The 20,813-nt window shown below is 42.5% G+C and overlaps 1 protein-coding gene across 1 annotated transcript in view; it reads right to left on the bottom strand.

Moving 5' to 3' along the window:
* GRIN2C (glutamate ionotropic receptor NMDA type subunit 2C) overlaps positions 1-20,813 on the bottom strand; it is a 143,657-nt gene that overhangs the window by 80,846 nt on the left and 41,998 nt on the right. Inside the window, exons 9-10 of the mRNA XM_069752370.1 lie at positions 7,325-7,485; positions 5,529-5,716 (exon numbers count right to left, since the gene is read on the bottom strand). Coding sequence (XP_069608471.1) covers positions 5,529-5,716; positions 7,325-7,485 — 349 coding nt within the window. The remainder of the gene's footprint in view (positions 1-5,528; positions 5,717-7,324; positions 7,486-20,813) is intronic.

The raw sequence follows: 20,813 nt of genomic DNA on the forward strand, positions 1-20,813 counted from the left end.
ACCGACTCACGGTGCGGAAGCGCTCCCTCTGCGTCCCAGAGCTTCCAGCAAGCAAGACAAAAATCAAAATAGCAAGCTGGACAGAAAAAATAGCAAACAGAGAAAAACAAGCAGGAACTTAGCTTCTGCTGGGAAGACAGGTCACAAGAACGATCCAGGAGCGAACTAGACCAATACTGGAACATTGACAGGTGGCATGGAGCAATGATCTAGGTGGAGTTAAATAGAGCAGCCAGCTAACGAATTAACCTCGTCACCTGTGGAAGGAGCCTCAGAAGCCGCAGCTCCACTCACAACCACCAGAGGAAGCCCATGGACAGAACCAGCTGAAGTACCATTCATGACCACAGGAGGGAGCTTAACAACAGAATTCACAACAGCAGGCGCCACGTTGCATTTGCAGAGCCCCTGATGTACCTAAACAGTAGAAACCCCCACAAGTGACCCCATATTGGAAACTAGACCCCCCGAGGAACTTATCTAGATGTGTTGTGAGAACTTTGAACCCCCAAGTATTTCACTACAGTTTATAATGCAGAGCCAAGTAAACAATGAAGGACAGCATCCAATCCAGGTGAAAGTGTTCAAAAATGGATTCCTTTATTTGCCAAATTGCACTTTGGCAAATAAAGGAATCCATTTTTGAACACTTTCACCTGGATTGGATGCTGTCCTTCATTGTTTACTTGGTATGTACACTTTCCATGGGGGTCCAGTGGAACTAGGACGTGCATCCACTTATCCCATGTGCTGTCGGCCATTTTGCTATTCTGTTATAATGCAGAGCCGTGAAAATAAAAAATAATTTTTTTCCCACAAAAATGGTTTGTTAGCCCTCAAAATTTTTCTTTTCCCAAGGGTAACAAGAGAAATTGGACCACAGAAGTTGTTGTACAATTTGTCCTGAGTACGCTGATACCCCATATGTTGGGGTAAACCCCTGTTTGGGCGCACAGGAGAGCTCGGAAGGAAAGGAGCACTGTTTTACTTTTTTAAAGCAGAATTGGCTGGACTTGAGATCGGACGCCATGTCATGTTTGGAGAGCCCTGATGTGCCTAAACAGTGGAAACCGCTAATTCTAACTGAAACCCTAACCCAAACAAACCCCTAATCCCAACCACACCCCTAACCCCAACCATAACCACACCCCTAACACACACCTAACCCTAATCCCAACCATAACCCTAACCACACCGCTAACCCTGACACACCCCTAACCCTAATCCCAACCGTAAATGTAATCTAAACCCTAACCCTAGCCCCAACCCTAACCCTAGCCCCAACCCTAATCCTAACCCTAGCCCCAACCCTAACCCTAACCCTAGCCCCAACCCTAGCCCCAACCCTAACCATAACCCTAGCCCTAACACTTGCTCTAACCCTAACCCCAGCCTCAACCCTAACCTCAACCCTAATCCTAACCCCAACCCTAATCCTAACCCTAGCCCTAACCCTAATGGAAAAATGGAAATAAATATATTTTTTTATTTTTCCCTAACTAAGAGGGTGATGAAGGGGGGTTTGATTTACAGAGTCATGTGAGGTCTTGTTTTTTGCGGGACGAGTTGACTTTTTATTGATCCACCCTGGGGCAATGTTATAAAGTAAAAAAAAAATTTAGGTGTGTAAAAAAATCCTAAATAAAGAAAAATATATATATGTATTGTTCCCATAAATACATTCCTTTATTCCTTTATCTAAATAAAAAACAATAAAAGTACACATATTTAGCATCGCCGTGTCCATAACAACCCAACCTATAAAACTGTTCCACTAGTTAACCCCTTCAGTGAACACTGTAAAAAGAAAAAAAACAAGGCAAAAAACAATGCTTTATTATCATACCGCCGAACAAAAAGTGGAATAACACGCGATCAAAAAGACGGATATGAATAACCATGTTACCGCTGAAAACATCATCTTGTCCGCAAAAAATGAGCCACCATACAGCATCATCAGCGAAAAAATAAAAAAGTTATAGTCCTCAGAATAAAGCAATGCAAAAATAATTATTTTTTCTATAAAATAGTTTTTATCGTATAAAAGCGCCAAAACATAAAAAAATGGTATAAATGAGGTATCGCTGTAATCGTACTGACCCGAAGAATAAAACTGCTTTATCCATTTTACCAAACGCGGACTGGTATAAACGCCCCCCCCCAAAAAAGAAATTCATGAATAGCTGGTTTTTGGTTATTCTGCCTTACAAATATCGGAATAAAAAGCAATCAAAAAAGTCACGTGCCCGAACATGATACCAATAAAAATGTCAACTCGTCCTGCAAAAAACAAGATCTCACATGACTCTGTGGACCAAAATATGGAAAAATTATAGCTCTCAAAATGTGGCAACGCAAAAATATTTATTGCAATAAAAAGCGTCCTTTAGTGTGTGACGGCTGCCAATCATAAAAATCCGCTAAAAAACCCACTATAAATAGTAAATCAACCCTCCCTTCATCATTCCCTTAGTTAGGGAAAAATTAAGAAATTTAAAAAATGTATTTATTTCCATTTTCCCATTACAGCTAGGGTTAGGGCTAGGGTTAGGGCTAGGGTTAGGGTTAGGGCTAGGGTTAGGGCTAGAGTTAGGGCTTGGGTTAGGACTAGGGTTAGAGATAGGGTTGGGGCTAGGGTTAAGGTTACAGTTAGGGTTGGGGCTACAGTTAGGGTTAGGGTTGGGGCTAAAGTTAGGGTTAGGGTTTGGATTACATTTATGGTTGGGAATAGGGTTGGGATTAGGGTTAGGGGTGTGTCAGGGTTAGGGATGTGGTTAGGGTTACCGTTCAGATTAGGGTTAGGGGTGTGTTTGGATTAGGGTTTCAGTTGGAATTGGGGGGTTTCCACTGTTTAGGCACATCAGGGGTTCTCCAAACGCGACATGGCATCCGATCTCAATTCCAACCAATTCTGCGTTGAAAAAGTAAAACAGTGCTCCTTCCCTTCCGAGCTCTCCCATGCGCCAAAACAGGGATTTACCCCAACATATGGGGTATCACCGTACTCAGGACACATTGTACAACAACTTTTGGGGTCCAATTTCTCCTGTTACCCTTGGAAAAATACAAAACTAGGGGCTAAAAAATATTTTTTGTGGAACAAAAAGATTTTTTATTTTCATGGCTCTGCGTTATAAACTGTAGTGAAACACTTGGGGGTTCAAAGTTCTCACAACACATCTAGATAAGTTCCTTGGGGGGTCTAGTTTCCAATATGGGGTCACTTGTGGGGGGTTTCTACTGTTTAGTTACATCAGGGGCTCTGCAAATGCAACGTGACGCCTGCAGACCAATCCATCTTAGTCTGCATTCCAAATGGCGCTCCTTCCCTTCCAAGCTCTCCCATGTGCCCAAACGGTGGTTCCCCTCACGTGTGGGGTATCAGCGTACTCAGGACAAATTGGACAACAACTATTGGGTCCAATTTCTCCTGTTACCCTTGGTAAAATACAAAACTGGGGGCTGAAAAATAATTTTTGTGGTAAATTTTTATTTTCTCGGCTCTGCGTTATAAACTGTAGTGAAACACTTGGGGGTTCAATGCTATCACAACACATCTAGATGAGTTCCTTAGGGGGTCTACTTTCCAAAATGGTGTCACTTGTGGGGGGTTTCAATGTTTAGGCACATCAGTGGCTCTCCAAACGCAACATGGCGTCCCATCTCAATTCCAGTCAATTTTGCATTGAAAAGTCAAATGGCGCTCCTTCCCTTCCGAGCTCTGCCATGCACCCAAACAGTGGTTTACCCCCACATATGGGGTATCTGCGTACTCAGGACAAATTGTACAACAACTTTTGCTGTCCAATTTCTTCTCTTACCCTTGGGAATATAAAAAAATTGGGGGTGAAAAGATCATTTTTGTGAAAAAATATGATTTTTTATTTTTTACGGCTCTGCATCATAAACTTCTGTGAATCACTTAATGGGTCAAAGTGCCCTCCACACATCTAGATAAGTTCTTTAGGCGGTCTACTTTCCAAAATGGTGTCACTTGTGAGTGGTTTCAATGTTTAGGCACATCAGGGGCTCTCGAAACGCAACATGGCGTCCCATCTCAATTCCAGTCAATTTTGCATTGAAAAGTCAAATGGCGCTCCTCCCCTTCCGAGCTCTGCCATGCGCCCAAACAGTGGTTCACCCCCACATATCAGGTATCGGTGTACTCAGGACAAATTGTACAACCACTTTTGGGGTCCATTTTCTCCTGTTACCCTTGGTAAAATGAAACAAATTGGAGCTGAAGTACATTTTTTGCGAAAAAAAAGTTAAATGTTCATTTTTCTTTAAACATTCAAAAAATTCCCGTGAAACACCTGAAGGGTTAATAAACTTCTTGAATGTGGTTTTGAGCACCATGAGGGGTGCAGTTCTTAGAATGGTGTCACACTTGGTTATTTTCTATCATATAGACCCCAAAAATTACTTCAAATGAGATGTGGTCCCTAAAAAAAATGGTGTTGTAAAAATGAGAAATTGCTGGTCAACTTTTAACCCTTATAACTCCCTAACAAAAAAAAATTTGGTTCCAAAATTGGGCTGATGTAAAGTAGACATGTGGGAAATGTTACTTATTAAGTATTTTGTGTGACATATCTCTGTGATTTAATTGCATAAAAATTCAAAGTTGGAAAATTGCTAAATTTCGCCAAATTTCCATATTTTTCACAAATAAATGCAGGTAATATTAATGAAATTTTACCACTATCATGAAGTACAATATGTCACGAGAAAACAGTGTCAGAATCACCGGGATCCGTTGAAGCGTTCCAGAGTTATAACCTCATAAAGGGACAGTGGTCAGAATTGTAAAAATTGGCCCGGTCATTAACGTGCAAACCACCCTTGGGGGTAAAGGGGTTAAAGAATTGTAAAATTTGACCTGTCATGAAGGTGAAAACAGTCTTCGTGATGAAGGGGTTAAATGAAATCTGTCAGGCGATTCGTGCTACCCAAGCCACAGGCAGCATGAATTTCAGCTTGGTCAGGCATATTATTTTCTACAGCATTCCATCATTTCAGAGAAAAAGTACTTTGAGGATCCGGCTGGGAATGTTAGCAGTAGACAAAACTATCCCTGCTCTTCCCAGCACCGCTAGGTGTGATTGACACATCTCTCGCTCACATATACATAGGAAGAGACTCATCAGTCACCTGCCACAGCTCTTTAATAGGAAAATACTTTTGTAGAATATGTTTCAATTTCATAACATAGTAAGTTATAAATTCTTCTAGTTTAGCCTATTCTCCTACAGTGACAATCCAGATGAAAGCAACAATCCCAATAAAGCAAACTCCAATTTACCTCATTTTAGGGAAACTTATTTTTTCTTTCCAAAGGGAAATCTGGAATTATATCCGAATAAATCCCTGTATCAAACACTCGACTCTTATAATCTAATACATATAATTCTGCTCCTCAGTGTTGAATGCAATATTTTAATGTATACTTCAGTTGTTGATCATTTAACATTTTTGTGTATTATGTAAGAATCACCAAAAACATCAGAGTGCAGTTTCACACTTACCGTCTCCTAAGAATTGTAGTAGTCCAAGGTCAATGGGACGCTTCCAGCGTGAGTTCTTCTGTAAAGCAATACCATACCCTGTTGTAGCAAAGACCTTTCCACTTCCAATAGTTACCAGCTTGCAGCCTTCATCCTTGCCTGCCATGTAATTCAGCACTGCTGCATCATAGATGAAGGCATCCAACTTTCTGTGCGAAAACATAAGACCCAAGATAACTGAAAATACTGCATGCTACTAGGGAATAAAACGAAATAAGAGAGTAGAACATAGCCCTATGTACAGGGTAGAATATGGCGCTAGTTCTGGCTTCTTAGCACTTAGCTGTGGGAAATTTGGGCACTATGCCCTCTTTGCTGCAGCATTTGGGTAAGTTTTAGTTAGTATGATGTAAAGTCATGAAGTAGTAGTGTATCTGAAATGTGAATTTAAAGAGTTTGTACCCCTTCATAAAAATGTTTCCTGTAAGTTACTATAGTAGTAAAAAAAAACAAATAAATTATGCTTTATTTTCCCTACCCGGGTCCAGTGCTGAGCCTCAAAGGCTGCTCCCAGATTCTGTTAAGAGCCATCACTGATTTGCTGTTGTGATATCTATTCAGCTTGAGACACCATTACCAGGCTGTCTATACTTGCCAGTACTCACACAAAGAGATATCATTAGATAACTTGACTCTACTGCAGAGGCATGTATGAAGATTCCAGAGAAAGCTTTATTTTCAAGCTGAATTCTTGTAGCTATGCACAATTACAGTGCAATAGATGTAATAGCTGTAATAGCTGCAGTAGGTAAAAAGACTGTTCTGAACCAAGACATGAGGTTAATAAGATGGCAGACATACTGTACAAAGAATGAGGAAGAATAAGTGTATGTGCACACGGTCAGTAAACGCTGCAGGTTGGATGCTGTGTACTTGCGCAGCATCCAACCAGCAGCATCCAGATGTTACAGCATAATGGATTGGATTTCAAGAAATTCCATGTCCTCTATGCGTCCCGCAGCTCACCCAAGAGAGACGAACATGCAGCGCGTCTTCCCACACCGCAGCATGTCTATTTATCTTGCGAAGACACAAGCTAAATTTCACCCGTACAATGTATTGGACGCAGTGAATCCGCACGGTTCAGTGAACACATGCGGATTCACCTGCGTTCAATAGCTGGCAGTGCTTTGGACGCAGTGGACATGTGCTGCGCCCTTTGCGCTACCAATTCCTGAACGTGTGCACATACCCTTAGCCAGGCTCAGACTGGCCCATAGGGGAACAGGTGAATCCCCCCGGTGGGCCCCTGTGCAGACAAGGGCCCCCAACCCCAATATGTGGGTAGTACATGGCATAATTCACATGATTTACTCTGTACAGAAAAAAGCAGCATCTCATCATTCATTAACCAAACTACCCAGTTTATTATTATACAGAGATATAGGTAAATTTGTGAACAAGGGTCATGTAATATTTGTATGCAGGTGAAAAGTGGGCCCATCAAAGTCATTACTGGTGGGCCCTTGGCACCCCAGTCCGACATTGCCCTTATCCATCGTACCATCTACACAGAAAGAGCTGTTGAGCTCGGTTATCTGTGGTACTGTGACATGATGTCTACATTACAGACAACAGAAACTGGGAGCAGCCACCGAGACTGGACCCGGGCAGAGTAAATAATGTGCAATTAGCATTTTTTTTTTCTACTATGGGAACTTATAAGAAAAACTTTTCTGAAAGGGGACAACACCTTTAATGATTTTTTGTTAAACCCGAGTAACTACTGTATATACCTACAAAAAAATAGTTCTCACCCAGACTTCAAGCTGGCAAGAGCATCTTCCACAGATCGTTGGTTGTATCTCACCATGTAACTGTGCATGTCAGGATAGTTGGTACGGATGTTGCGCTCAGTGCTGCCGTTTGGGACAGTGCCAAATCTAAAAGGAGGGTAATGTTCTTGCGGCTTCTGAAACTGCAGACACAGAAAACATAACAGGCTTTTTAAAAATTAAAGAACGGGTACGTTACGGAGGCTCAATGGTATTCTGTGATGATTTGTGTAAATGGTCTTCATTGCTAAGGGGAGGCCTCTTGATTGTTAAGAGTATGGTAACGAAACAGAATTGAGACGAAAAAAATCTGTTTTGGGTGTTGCTGGAAATGTTTTACATATCGATTTTGTCATAGAATTCAACCTTTGCATTGAAATGGGTGAAATCAATTGTGAAAATCCAAAGGAAGAATTTACATTGAAGATATTGAAACTCTGCACCACAGGATATTTCTTATACAGATTTTTGTCATAGCGTTTGAATGAGATTTGTTGAAGTCCACAGCATTATCCTTACAAAAAAATCCACAGCACTTACATTATTTGTACACATACCCGAAATCTACCCTAAAGAATGCCAGCCCGAGGGAAGATAGCAATTTTGTTGGATTGGATTCTTCTTCATAGATACAATAAATTGGGAATAAATCCCTACAAGTGCAGGTCTTTCAAAATTATTGTGAAAGGGTGAAACATTTACTGTTTGTGCATTTAAAGGAATAGTCCAAAATACAAACTAATTTTCAACATAAATCCCTATCTATTTTAATACCATAATAAAAACTATTTTTTAATATACTTTAATAAAAAAGTCCCTAACTACACTATCTGATTTTTCCTTTTTTTTAACACTTTCCTTTTGATGATGTTTCATTTGATGATGCGTCATCAGCCTCCTTCGTTTCCGGGCTAGGCTAGTTCCTGAACGATGTGCACTGTGCGATGTACGCACAATGAAGGTGCACTCTCTCTGGCACAGATTAATAGTAATAAGCCAGCAACAGAGCGCAAACTGTCAGTGCGGCTTGCCAGAGTACCCGATGTACAGAGACCAGCACTGCCCCCACAAGTCAAAATTAATTTGTATTTCAGACCACCCATTTAACATAATTCAGTACTACTGTTGCTGTAACATGAACCAAAGTGGTAGCTGCAGGCGAGGCCCTGGCACATTACATGATAGTGGAGGTCCTGGCTGGGTGTGTGGACTTGTGCTGTGAGGGCATTACGCCCGTGCAGGCCGCTTGTACCAGATATTGCTTGTTTGCCAGAACCAGATGTTTTACAGTTCAATGAGGGAGACCACCTTTACTAAACAGCAACTTGGTAAGGGTTATATACAAAGGATATCGGGTACAAAGTCTTATGAATGTTTCCTTTGCAACATGAAGCATTTCCCACACAGTATCCTACCTTAGTAGTATACTCCAGGGATCTCGCTGCCCGCTGTTTCTACCTACTTCGCCACAACCCAGCTTTAACGTTGCTGCCCTGATCAACAAGTATCCTTTACTTGCTTTGCGGTTCCACATCCTATTTCTTCCACTACTGGCGCCCTCGGACCCTTCACAAGTCCCAGTCTCTCAGTCCTGCTTCAGGCCCATTACCCATTAGCGTTACAAGCTTGAGGTCTCGTGGCAAGGAGTCCTCTCCTAGGACCCATCTCCAGAAGACCACTCTGTCTCTCTTAGTCACTAATCTTCTGGCTCTCACTCTCCCTCTTGCTCGGTCTCCTCTCATTTAGGGTCACCATCCAATACGTCATTGCTCACCTTGCACATCCAGACCCTATCTGAGTTTCCAACAGAAAGCAGTCACTTTCCTTTACACAAGCTCCTCCCACTGTGGGCTAGTCCCAACTACTAACTATTTACTTACCCTATAATCAACTATCTACATCACATCATGTAACACATATTACACTATACATTACATTATATATCTTACATTACCAAACACTATACATTACACAGACAAACATCACAATATAATACACTATACATAACACATACCAATACAAAATAAAACTTGCTTCTTTAAAGGGGTGTAAGGTTTTACTCACTCGGCTCACACAGGAAGCAGTTTTCATAGAAATGTCCATCAGGTTTATTTGGTCCATAAACCTGCTTAAGTTTAAGCAACCAAAAGATGGCCTTCTGTGGCACAAAATGGAAACAAACAGAAAAACAAAGTGTTCATATAGCACAGCAGGTCCGTCTGCTCAGGTCAGTGTTTTAGCAAAACATACACTGGAAGCCTCCATGCTTCCAGTCACAGACCATGTGACAAAGAACAGCCTCCATTATATAGGCTCTAACCACACCCAGAGGTGAAGTATATGGGTAGCCAGACCTGCCCATCTCTCATAGCTACCCACAACCCGATGCCAGGTGCACCAAACGAACCTCTTAGTGCTTGCGTGCTCTAAAGAAGATACTCTGGGTTACATCACAGAGCACAGCCATCTCTGTGACACATACCTCCCATCGACTACGCGGCCATCAGCCTCTTTACATACCTCCCCCACTGCATAAAGCCGTGGGGCTTGGCTCTTTCTATTACCAGACAAGGGATTCTTGAGAGGGCATCGGTATTACCATGTAGCTTCCCTGCTCTGTGTTCTACATTTTTACCCTTTGTTTCCCTCATCCACCTGAGTGTGGCATGGTCAAATACCAATCTAAACTTATGTCCTACCAGATAGTACCGTAATGTGTCCACTGCCCACTTTATGGCCAAGCACTCCATTTCTACGACCGAGTAATTTCTCTCACATGAAGACAGCTTCCTACTCAGGTAGAGAACAGGGTGCTCCTCTCCGTGTACCTCCTGGAAAAGGACTGCTTCTACCTCAACATCTGAGGCATCTGTTTGGAGTATGAACTCTTTCTTAAAGTCAGGGGCCACCAGAACCGGTTGCTTATACAAAGCCCCTTTCATTTCTTGAAAGACCATCTCTGCCTCTTCAGACCATTGGACCATTACTAATTTTGTACCTTTAAGGAGGTCAGTCAGGGGCACGGCCATCATGGTGAAGTTTGGGATGAACCTCCTGTAGTATCCCACAATCTCCAGGAAAGCTCTAACTTGTTTTCTGGACAGTGGTCTCGGCCATGTTTGAATTGCCTCCAATTTATTGATTTGGGGCTTTATCTCACCTCGCTCCATTACATATCCCAGGTACTTGGCTTCTTCTTTCCCCAAGGCACATTTCTTCGGGTTTATTGAAAACCCTGTCTTCCTTAAAGCATCAAACACTGCCTGGATCTTTTCCAGATGACTCTCCCAATCTGGGCTAAATATAACAATATCGTCCAGGTATGCAGCAGCGTATTGCTTATGGGGTGCAAGGATTTTATTCATAGCTCTCTGGAAGTTCCCGGGGCCCAATATAGTCCAAAACATTTCAAAAAACCTGATCTGCACATCCAAACATAGACACAGTGTGAACAGGTGCTGAACCCAGAGTCGCCAACTCGTATATATTTAAGTAAATAGGGCAGCACACTGCAGCGCCAAAACATGCAAACTTGAAAACACAAAATTTGGAATGCATTACTGCACTGAAAATATGAAAAATGAGAGCTTTTAGCGCATAAAAATGGCCAATTTTATGTGTACCTCGTAGCCACGATAAGGCATCTCTCTTATACGAGGCCCTACGCTTGACCTACCTCTCTGAGAATAAACGTCTCCATCTGAATGGGTACATGTGAAACCTCTCCTTGGACTCAAATTCTCTCTCACTGTGGAGGGGTATTGGACCTATTATAATTAAAACACCTGAAGCTAGGAGGCGGGGAGTGCACGATCAGAAGGCTAGAGAATACATTTCGAAAACCTGACCTGCACATCCAAACATAGACTCAGTGTGAACAGGTGCTGAACCTAGAGTCGCCAACTCGTATATAGTTAAGTAATAAGGCAGCACACTGCAGCGCTAGAACATACAAACTTGAAATACGAAATTTGAACTGCATTACTGCACTAGAAATATGAAAAATGAGAGCGCTAAACATACAAACTTGAAATACGAAATTTGAACTGCATTACTGCACTAGAAATATGAAAAATGAGAGCGCTAAACGCTCTAATTTTTCATATTTCTAGTGCAGTAATGCAGTTCAAATTTCGTATTTCAAGTTTGTATGTTCTAGCGCTGCAGTGTGCTGCCTTATTTACTTAACTATATACGAGTTGGCGACTCTAGGTTCAGCACCTGTTCACACTGAGTCTATGTTTAGATGTGCAGGTCAGGTTTTTGAAATGTATTCTCTAGCCTTCTGATCGTGCACTCCGCCTCCTAGTCTACAGGTGTTTTAATTACAGCAGGTCCAATACCCCTCCACAGAGAGAGAGAATTCTAGTCTAGGAAGAGGTTTCACATATACCCATTCAGATGGAGACGTTTATTCTCAGCGAGGTAAGGCAAGCGTAGGACCTGGTATAAGAGAGATGCCGTAAATGGGCTACCAGGTACACATAAAATTGGCCATTTTTATGCGCTAAACGCTCTCATTTTTCATATTTGTAGTGCAGTAATGCAGTTCAAATTTCGTATTTCAAGTTTGTATGTTCTAGCGCTGCAGTGTGCTGCCTTATTTACTTAACTGGTTTTAGACCCAGGCCTGAGCTTCTTGTGCCTGGAGGAGATGTCCTTTTATGATGCGCATCACCTTCGCAATTCTCTGCTGCACCAGTGCCATGTGCTCAATGATGCTTCTGTGGAGCATGACTTCAGCTTCCCAGGTTTCCTTGGCTACATCCAGGAGACCTCACGGATGTCGGCCATACAAAAGTTCAAAGGATGAGAACCCCATAGAGGCCTGTGGAACCTCACGGATGGAGAACAGCAGATACGGTAAGAGACAATCCCAGTCTCTACCATCTTTTTCTATGGCTTTCCTCAGCCTGCTCTTCAGTGTTTTATTAAACCTCTCGACAAGGCAATCTGTCTGAGGATGGTACACTGAAGTCCTCAACTGGGAGATTTGCAGGACCTTGCATAACTCCCTCATCACCTTACTCATAAAAGGTGTTCCCTGGTTGGTCAGGTTCTCCTTCAGTAAACCTGTCCGGGAAAACACATGAACCAATTCGCGTAGGAGTTTCTCTGGGGAATTGCCTCAGGATAGCGTGTGGCATAGTCCAGGATGACCAATATATACTGATGCCCATGAGCAGATTTCACCAGGGGACCGACCAAGTCCATAGCAATTCTCTTGATCGGTACTTCAATAATGGGCAATGGCATGAGGGGACTCCGAAAGGAGAGGTTGGGGCAGTTAACTGACATGTGGGGCAGGAACTGCAATACTTTAATATTTCCATGTGACACCCGGGTCAATAGAACCTCTGCACAATCCATTCCTCCATTTTTTCCACTCCCAAATGTCCCCCCAAGATGTGTGAATGGGCCATGTCCAACACCTTCCGTCTATAGGAGCCTGGCACTATTAACTGTTCCACCAACTCCCCCTTCACTTTCGTGACCTGATACAACAACTCCCCACTCATCATAAAATAGGGAAGCCTAGTGTCAGCCCCCAGCTCCTGTGCAACCCCATTTATGATCGTAACATTATTAAATGCTTCCTTCAGAGTTGGATCCCTATGTTGGGCAGTCCCAAAATTCTCACTGGTCACCCCTAACTCTGGAATGTCAGATATAGGGGACACCTCCTCCTCATCCCCCACAAGGACACAAAAGGGAAAACTGTCTGCCTCTGGGTGTGGTGATACCTTATTAGGGTTTACTGGTTTCCCCAGAACCCTTCCCCCATAGATCCCCCCAAAAAGTCCCGGCCTATAAAAATAGGGTGCAACAAGTCCCGAACTACACCAACCTCATGAGACTCAGAACCATGGGCCCTTTCGATGTCCATTCTGGCCATAGGGTAATCCTTAGCGTCACCATGTATGCACCGAACGTCGACTTTTTTCCCTGGGATCAGTTGGAGAGGAAACGTGGCCCTCACAAGGGTCACCAGACTCCCAGAGTCTAACAGTGCATTTTACTTCTCTCCCATTCACCTCCATGTGACATGCTTGAGGTCCCTTGTTGGGTGAAGAGTTCACACTGCAGGCCAGATATGCATAATATGAACAATGATGTTCTATGCTGCAGTCTATCTGCCCAGGGGTCAGGGGACAACGGGCGGCTATATGGCCTGGGCCATGGCAACTCCAACAAACAATATCACCCGTAGGGACCTTGGGTACCACCTTTCCCGCCCCTTTACACCTTGGATGCCCCACCCCCTTTTGGGCCTTTGCCCCCTGTTGGGACCCCCAGTATAGAGTGGGCTGCTTTCCCACGGAACCTTCAACCCCATGGTATCTCTCGACCAGTCCTACCAGCTCATCGGCATTCTGGGGATCATCTTGGGCAACCCAACTCTGCATGGGTCTCGGGAGGAAGTGCACAAACCGGTCCATCACCACCCATTCTACCATCTGCGCAGGTGTAGAGGACTCTGGCTACAGCCACTTCTGGACCAGGTGCAACAGGTCAAACATTTGGGAGCACGGTTGTTTGTCCCAGGGATATGCCCAATGGTGAACCCACTGTGCCCTGAGAGTCATTGTTACCCCCAAGCGTGCAAGAATCTCAGTCTTTAGCTTGCCATACTTTTTGGGGTCCTGCAAAGCTAAATCATAGTATGCTTTCTGGGGTTCTCCTGTCAAGTATGGCATCAGTACCTCTGCCCACTGCTCTGGCGGGAGTTTCTCCTTCTTGGTGACTTTTTCAAACACCATCAGGAACGCCTCCACATCAGCCCCGGGAGTCATTTTCTGCAAAGTCCGTCATACCGCCTTCTGGACATGGGTGTCATCAGCCGGATCTGGGGTTGGGGAGCTTATCGTGCCATGGATGGCGGTTTCCAGAAGCTGCATCTGCTGCCGTTACTCCTGCTGGCTCTGCTGTAATAACAGCCTGTTGGTCTCTTACTGTTGCTGCTGCGACTGGACCAAGTGTTTCATCAGGTCCTCCATTTTGTCTGGTGATGCTTGCTGGCTTGCAACAGGTTTAACTCAGGACATGCAGTCCCTCCTGTAGCAGTCACACGTCTCTGCTGGAACACTGCCTGCACGTCTAACACCACTTGTAAGGTTTTACTCACTCAGCTGCGGGTTGAGGTAAGCACAGGAAGTGGTTTTCATAAAAAATGTCCATCAGGTTTATTTGCTCCATAAACCTGCTTAAGTTTAAGCAAACAAAAGTTTGCCTTCTGTGGCACAAAATGGAAATAAACAGAAAAACAAACAGTTCATATTTCACAGCGGGTCCGCCTGCTCAGGTCAGTGTCTCAGCAAAACATACACTGGAAGCCTCCATGCCTCCAGTCACAGACCATGTGACAAACAACAGCCTCCATTATATAGGCTGTAACCACACCCAGAGGTGAGGTATGTGGGTAGCCAGACCCACACATCTCTCATAGCTACCCCAGTACCAGATGCACCAAACGAACCTCTTAGTGCTTACGTACACTAAAGAAGATACTCCTGGTTACATCACAGAGCGGAGCCATTTCTGTGACACATACCTCCCATCAACTACTATGTGGCCATTAGCCTCTGTACAGGGGACACGTGGTCAGCCTGTCCATATCCTTAGGAACATCTGCATATTTCTCTTGTTTTGCGGCCTCATGTTCTTGTCTTTTATATACTATTGGTTTGTTACGGTTTTACTGATTATATTACTGATTTAATATGCAGTTGAATATGTATTAGTGGGGTGTCCTAGGTATTAACATCTATCTATATAATCATCTAAGGGGTACTTCTGTCTGTCTGTAACGGAAATCCCGCGTTGCTAAATCAGCAACAGGCTTTGTCCGGCCACGAATTGGCCCCTCCCTACTCTCCTTCAGTCAGTGCCCCCTCCTTACTCCCCTCCAGTCAGTGCCCCATCCTGGACCAACGTTTTACTATTGATGCTGCCACATATACTATGTGGCTGCTATATACTATGTGGCTGCTATATACTATGTGGCTGCGATATACTATGTGGCTGCGATATACTATGTGTCTGTGTTATATACTACGTGGCTGTGCTATATACTACGTGGCTGTGGTATATACTACGTGCTGTGGTATATACTACGTGGCTGTGCTATATACTACGTGGCTGTGGTATATACTACATGCTGTGGTATATACTACGTGGCTGTGGTATATACTACGTGGCTGTGGTATATACTACGTGGCTGTGCTATATACTATGTGGCTGTGCTAAGCGCGACGTATATACATACAGTACATACATATTCTAGAATACCCGATGCGTTAGAATCGGGCCACCATCTCGTTAAGTCATATAATGTTCTGTAATCCAGTATGCCAAACATACACTGTTCCTTTAGGATCATTGGACCACATAAATATTTTGTTTATCATTTCACCATCACATTCCCATACAATCTCTGCATTTTTCTATATAAATGCTCATGATCTGGCAGCAGCAGCAGGCTGGATAATAGCAGTCTGGCCGCTTTGACAATTAACAACATGTGTTAATGAGAGCTTAATCACAAACATAATGAGGAATGTCTGGGTTTTTTTACCCTCCCAGGAACGTTGCAACCTGCCTTTCATTTCACTTCTGCTAATGTTTCCCATTGCCTCTATTATTTAGCTTTCTTTCACTTTCTATGTCAATATCTTTTGTGTTTCCACTTTCCATATTTAGGCTGTGTGCATTGTTATCTGATTGATTTCCAAAGCACCAATTAAAAAAACCCTTTTTAGATTAGATATAAACGATGCTTGTCTTCATGAGTTTTTATGAAGCAAAGAAACATGCATATATAAATCCCAGTTTTATACAGGATCACTCAATCAGGACAAATGGCTCCACTGCAAAGTATATGCATTAATTATCTGAGTAATCAATGGCACAATATTGGTTCAATTTGTAATACTTGACACTATTTTTAAGACTAGAACACTCATTGACACTATCTGAGAACTGAACACACTATGTATTTGTGCCAGGTCTGAACTATTTACCTGGGTACTCGCTCTAGAAAATGTATGCAATATACGGTATATCTGAGCACTGTATAGAGGCCATACATATGTCACATATTTTGATTTTTACAAAGTTTGCTGCTTCAGTTTTTTGTTTGCCAATTTGCATTAACTCTACATTGTTATGAAAAGTGATTAGATGAATTGCAAAAATAGCAAAATCATTCATTGACAAAAAATAATAAACTTAATCCCAAAACCAAATTTCCACTGATTTTCTGACCATCCACAAATTGACCTACTTACATCAGTTCAGTGATCTGGTTGGCTCAGGAAAAGGCAGCTGATATCACTTAGTTGGGCTGACTGAATAATTGATTTCTTTAGAAAGGGGGCTGGTGCTTGAAATCATTGTCTTCTTTTAACCATAGTTACCTCCAAACACAAGCAGTCATCATTGCTTGCATCAAAAGGGCTTTACAGGCAAGGATATTGCTGCTTGTAAGATTGCCCTTAAATTAACCATTTAATGTATTATCAAAAACTTCAAAGAGAGAGTTTTATTTGCTGGGAAGAAACATTCAAGGTGCCCCAAAAAAGTCCATTGTAAAGTCCTAAATAGTATTCAACTGTAGGATCAGTTCAACACCAGTGCAGAGCTTGCTTTGGAATGGCAGCAAGCGGTTGTCAAGTGCATCCGCATGCTCAGTGAGGTTTAGGTTTTTGTATACTGACCTGGTGTCACTAAGGGCAGCAAAGATGCCCACTTTTCTCCAAGAAAAACTTTGAGGACAGACTGATATTTCCAGGAAGTATAGGGATTTGAATACTATAAACTGGGATAAAATTATTTTCTCATATGAAGCCCCCTTTGCACTGATGGGATATCCGAAAGAATGATTGCCTGGAGAAGAAAAGGTGAGCTCTACCTGTGTCCTGCCAACAATAATGCATGCTGAGAGGATTCTTTCTGATTTCTAAAGTGCTGCGGAATATGTTGGCTCTATAGAAATAAAATTACTATTGTGTATGGGTTTGCTTTTAATAAAAATGAGTAGAACCATTCAACATTTTGCTTAAGAACATTGCCATGAATAAACAATGGGATCTAAACATCTTCCAAGACGAACTTTAACCAATGATTCAGGAGCAATTTAGTGATTAATAATGCTTTTCCCAGCATTATGGCGCACCACGTCACAAGGAAAAAGTGATAACTATCTGGCCCAATGAACAAAACATTGAAATTTTGGGTCTGTGGCCAGGAATCTCTCCATATTTCAATCCCATTAAGAACATGTAGTCACTCCTCAGGAAATGGGTATACAAGCATAAACATTGAAATTGAGATAAACAGCAAGTATTGATTAAGCAAGAATCGTTTACCATTAAAGATGGTAAAGGATTAATCTGTGGAGGATTGTGTTCGAGTCAAATTTCGTGAACTCTGCAGATTCATGCGAATTTGAACACTCTGAGATTTGATTTGCAGATCACAAAAAAAACGCACCTGACACCATTTCGTTCACTCCTTAAGCATTAGAGAGTGGAATATTGTTTTTTTTTTACATGACTGCACGGGTCTCCCCATAAATCCTTGCAGCTATGACATAGCAAATTATCATACATTGTACGAGTGGTGGTCAGTACCTGGGACATCACAGATCGTGGTTCCCAGTGGAGCATAGTTTGTACGGCAGAGTTGTTTTCCATCACCAGAGTCACCGGGTAAGTCTCTCTCTTCTGTAAAGTATAAGCCCTTATGGTCAACATAGTTCTCTCACTCTTTCTCTCTTGTAGAGTGTGAACGCGTATAGTCAGCAGGGTCTTCCCTCTCTCCTGTAGAGAGTAAGGTCTTATGATAAACGTCCTCTCCTTCCTGTAGGTCCTAGTGACCTACAGGAACATTTTCATACATTGTACAGTGGTGGTCAGTACCTGGGACATCACAGATCGTGGTTCCCAGTGGAGCATAGTTTGTACAGCAGAGTTGTTTTCCATCACCAGAGTCACCGGGTAAGTCACTCTCTTCAGTAAAGTACAGGGTGGAGCGCGGTAATTTGCTTTTTTGCACTGCATGCTGTTTCGGCACTGTCGGTCGAAGAGAGGGGAGAGTGGGTGTGGCTTACAGTGGCTGATGGGAGATTTGTATTCCTCTGCCTTTCAGTTGCCATCATGCAGTGGACACGTGAGGAGAGGTCATTTTGTGTTGAAGCGTATTTTTCAAATGCCCACTCGATCATTGCAGTGCAGCGTGCTTTTCGTTTACAATTCGCTGTTCCTCCACGCGGACGTGTTCCTGGACGGCAATCAATTGTAAATTGGGTGAATGCATTCAGAACAGCAGGGAATGTGTCATGTGTACGAAGGGGACCTGAGAGAAGGATTACAACACCACAAAACATCGAGAGAGTTAGAGCAGCAGTACTGCAATCTCCGAAACGCTCTGCTCGGAAGCAATCATTTGCTCTTGGCATTTCAAGACGTTCCCTCCACCGGATTCTTCATGATGAACTGAATTTTCACCCGTATAAAATGTGCGTGGTCCAACGTTTGTCAGCATGGGACTATTTGACACGGCGGACCTCTTGTGAAGACATGTTAGCAACGATACCCCGTGACGCAATTGTGTTTTTTTTCTGATGAGGCACATTTTCACCTCAGTGGGTGTGTAAACAAACAAAATATGCGTTACTGGAGTGAAACAAACCCCAGAGAAGTTCACGAGAGACCTCTGCATTCGGACCGCGTCACTGTGTGGTGCGCCATATCACGAGTAGGCATCATTGGTCCTTACTTTTTTCAGGATAATGGTCGTGCCATAACTGTGAACTCCGAACGGTACTTGTCTATGATACAGGATTATTTTCAGCCGGCTCTTGAGGCAATGGAACTAGAGGATACATGGTTCCAACAGGATGGTGCCACTGCACACACAGCGAGGGTTACCATGAATTGTTTGAGGCAAATGTTTCCTGGACGGCTTATCTCTTTGAGGGGAGATGTGAACTGGCCAGCATGCTGACCAGATTTAGCCCCATGCGATTTTTTTCCTTTGGGGTTACCTGAAGTCTAAGGTGTATATCAACCGTCCCAACACCTTGGAAGACCTAAGGAACAATATTGAAGCTGAAATTAGCAGAATACCAGTGGACATGCTTGGTAGAGTTCATGAAAACTTCAGAAAACGTATGCAGCAGTGTGTGGATAGCGAAGGTCGACATTTGCCAGATACACTATTTAAAACCATGTAATTTAAAAATTCCATTACTGTTCAGTATAATTAAAATATAAAATAAATTTTTCTAATGATCATAATTTTTTTATTTCATTCCCAAATCAGCAAATTACCGCGCTCCACCCTGTATAAGCCCTTTTGGTCAACATAGTTCTCTCAATCTTTCTCTCTCGTAGAGTGTGAACGCATATAGTCAGCAGGGTCTTCCCTCTCTCCTGTAGAGTGTAAGGTCTTATGATAAGCGTTGTCCTCTCCTTCCTGTACGTCCTAGTGACCTACAGGAACATTATCATACATTGTACAGTGGTGGTCAGTACCAGAGTAGGAGGTAGGCTCTTATGGTCAGCAGGGTCCTCTCTCCTCTTAAGGGCAGCACAGTTTTCTTTCTAACACATATATTTTTCCAAGCTTTTCAGTGTTGAGATTCACATAAATGTATTCACTGCAAATCAAATTTTGGGGGGAAAATTCCAGCAATGCCAGGGAGAATTCCAGAAATCTTGGAAAATTAAGGGTCAACACTGAATCATTGCATTAACTTCATGTATTTGTCAATATAAGAGTAAAAATGTATGAAGTGCTGAATTGTACTTCAGTAACCTTAGAAACATCAAACTAAAAGATCTAAAAACATTGAAGCAACAACCTTAGTAAAATCCAGTCTCAAAATATTTGTCCACGATTGTACAGTCTGAGAACTATAAAGTGTTTTTTTTCAGTTATGTGTGTCTTTTTTCTTAGCTATTTTTTAAGTGTTTGTGTTGGAAATAGAAAATGGCAAACAGTTCCTAATTTCCAATGCAGGGTGGCTTGTTCATCTACCGTATGTCTATTTTTATAGGTATGTGAGAAGTTTTTAAAAAAAGGAAGGGTACAGAGTGTTCAGGTTATCCAGGTCTGTACAACATGTTAAATATAAGTGTGTAAGGTTATATACAAATTAGCACAATTACCCATCCAGCACTTTTAGGCCTAGACCTTTTTAAAAAAATACCCTCTTTCTTTTTTACACTATTTACTTTCAAAGCAGCTCATTTAAAATATGCCTTCTCAAGCCTTAAAGAACTCCTCCCTATGTCTTCTAGTCTGGGAAACATTTCTTGAAATAAACCATTTGTGACAACCTTTGCATTGTATATTTATATGCTATATATTGGACTCCACATCTTTTCTGGATTTCTATTTTTCATTTCGGTCACAGGGACAGAAAAGAAAAATTTAAGCTGGAGAAGCATCAATCAAAATGTCTGTC

Source organism: Ranitomeya imitator, chromosome 2 (assembly GCF_032444005.1).
Source record: "Ranitomeya imitator isolate aRanImi1 chromosome 2, aRanImi1.pri, whole genome shotgun sequence".
Taxonomy (NCBI): Eukaryota; Metazoa; Chordata; class Amphibia; order Anura; family Dendrobatidae; genus Ranitomeya; species Ranitomeya imitator.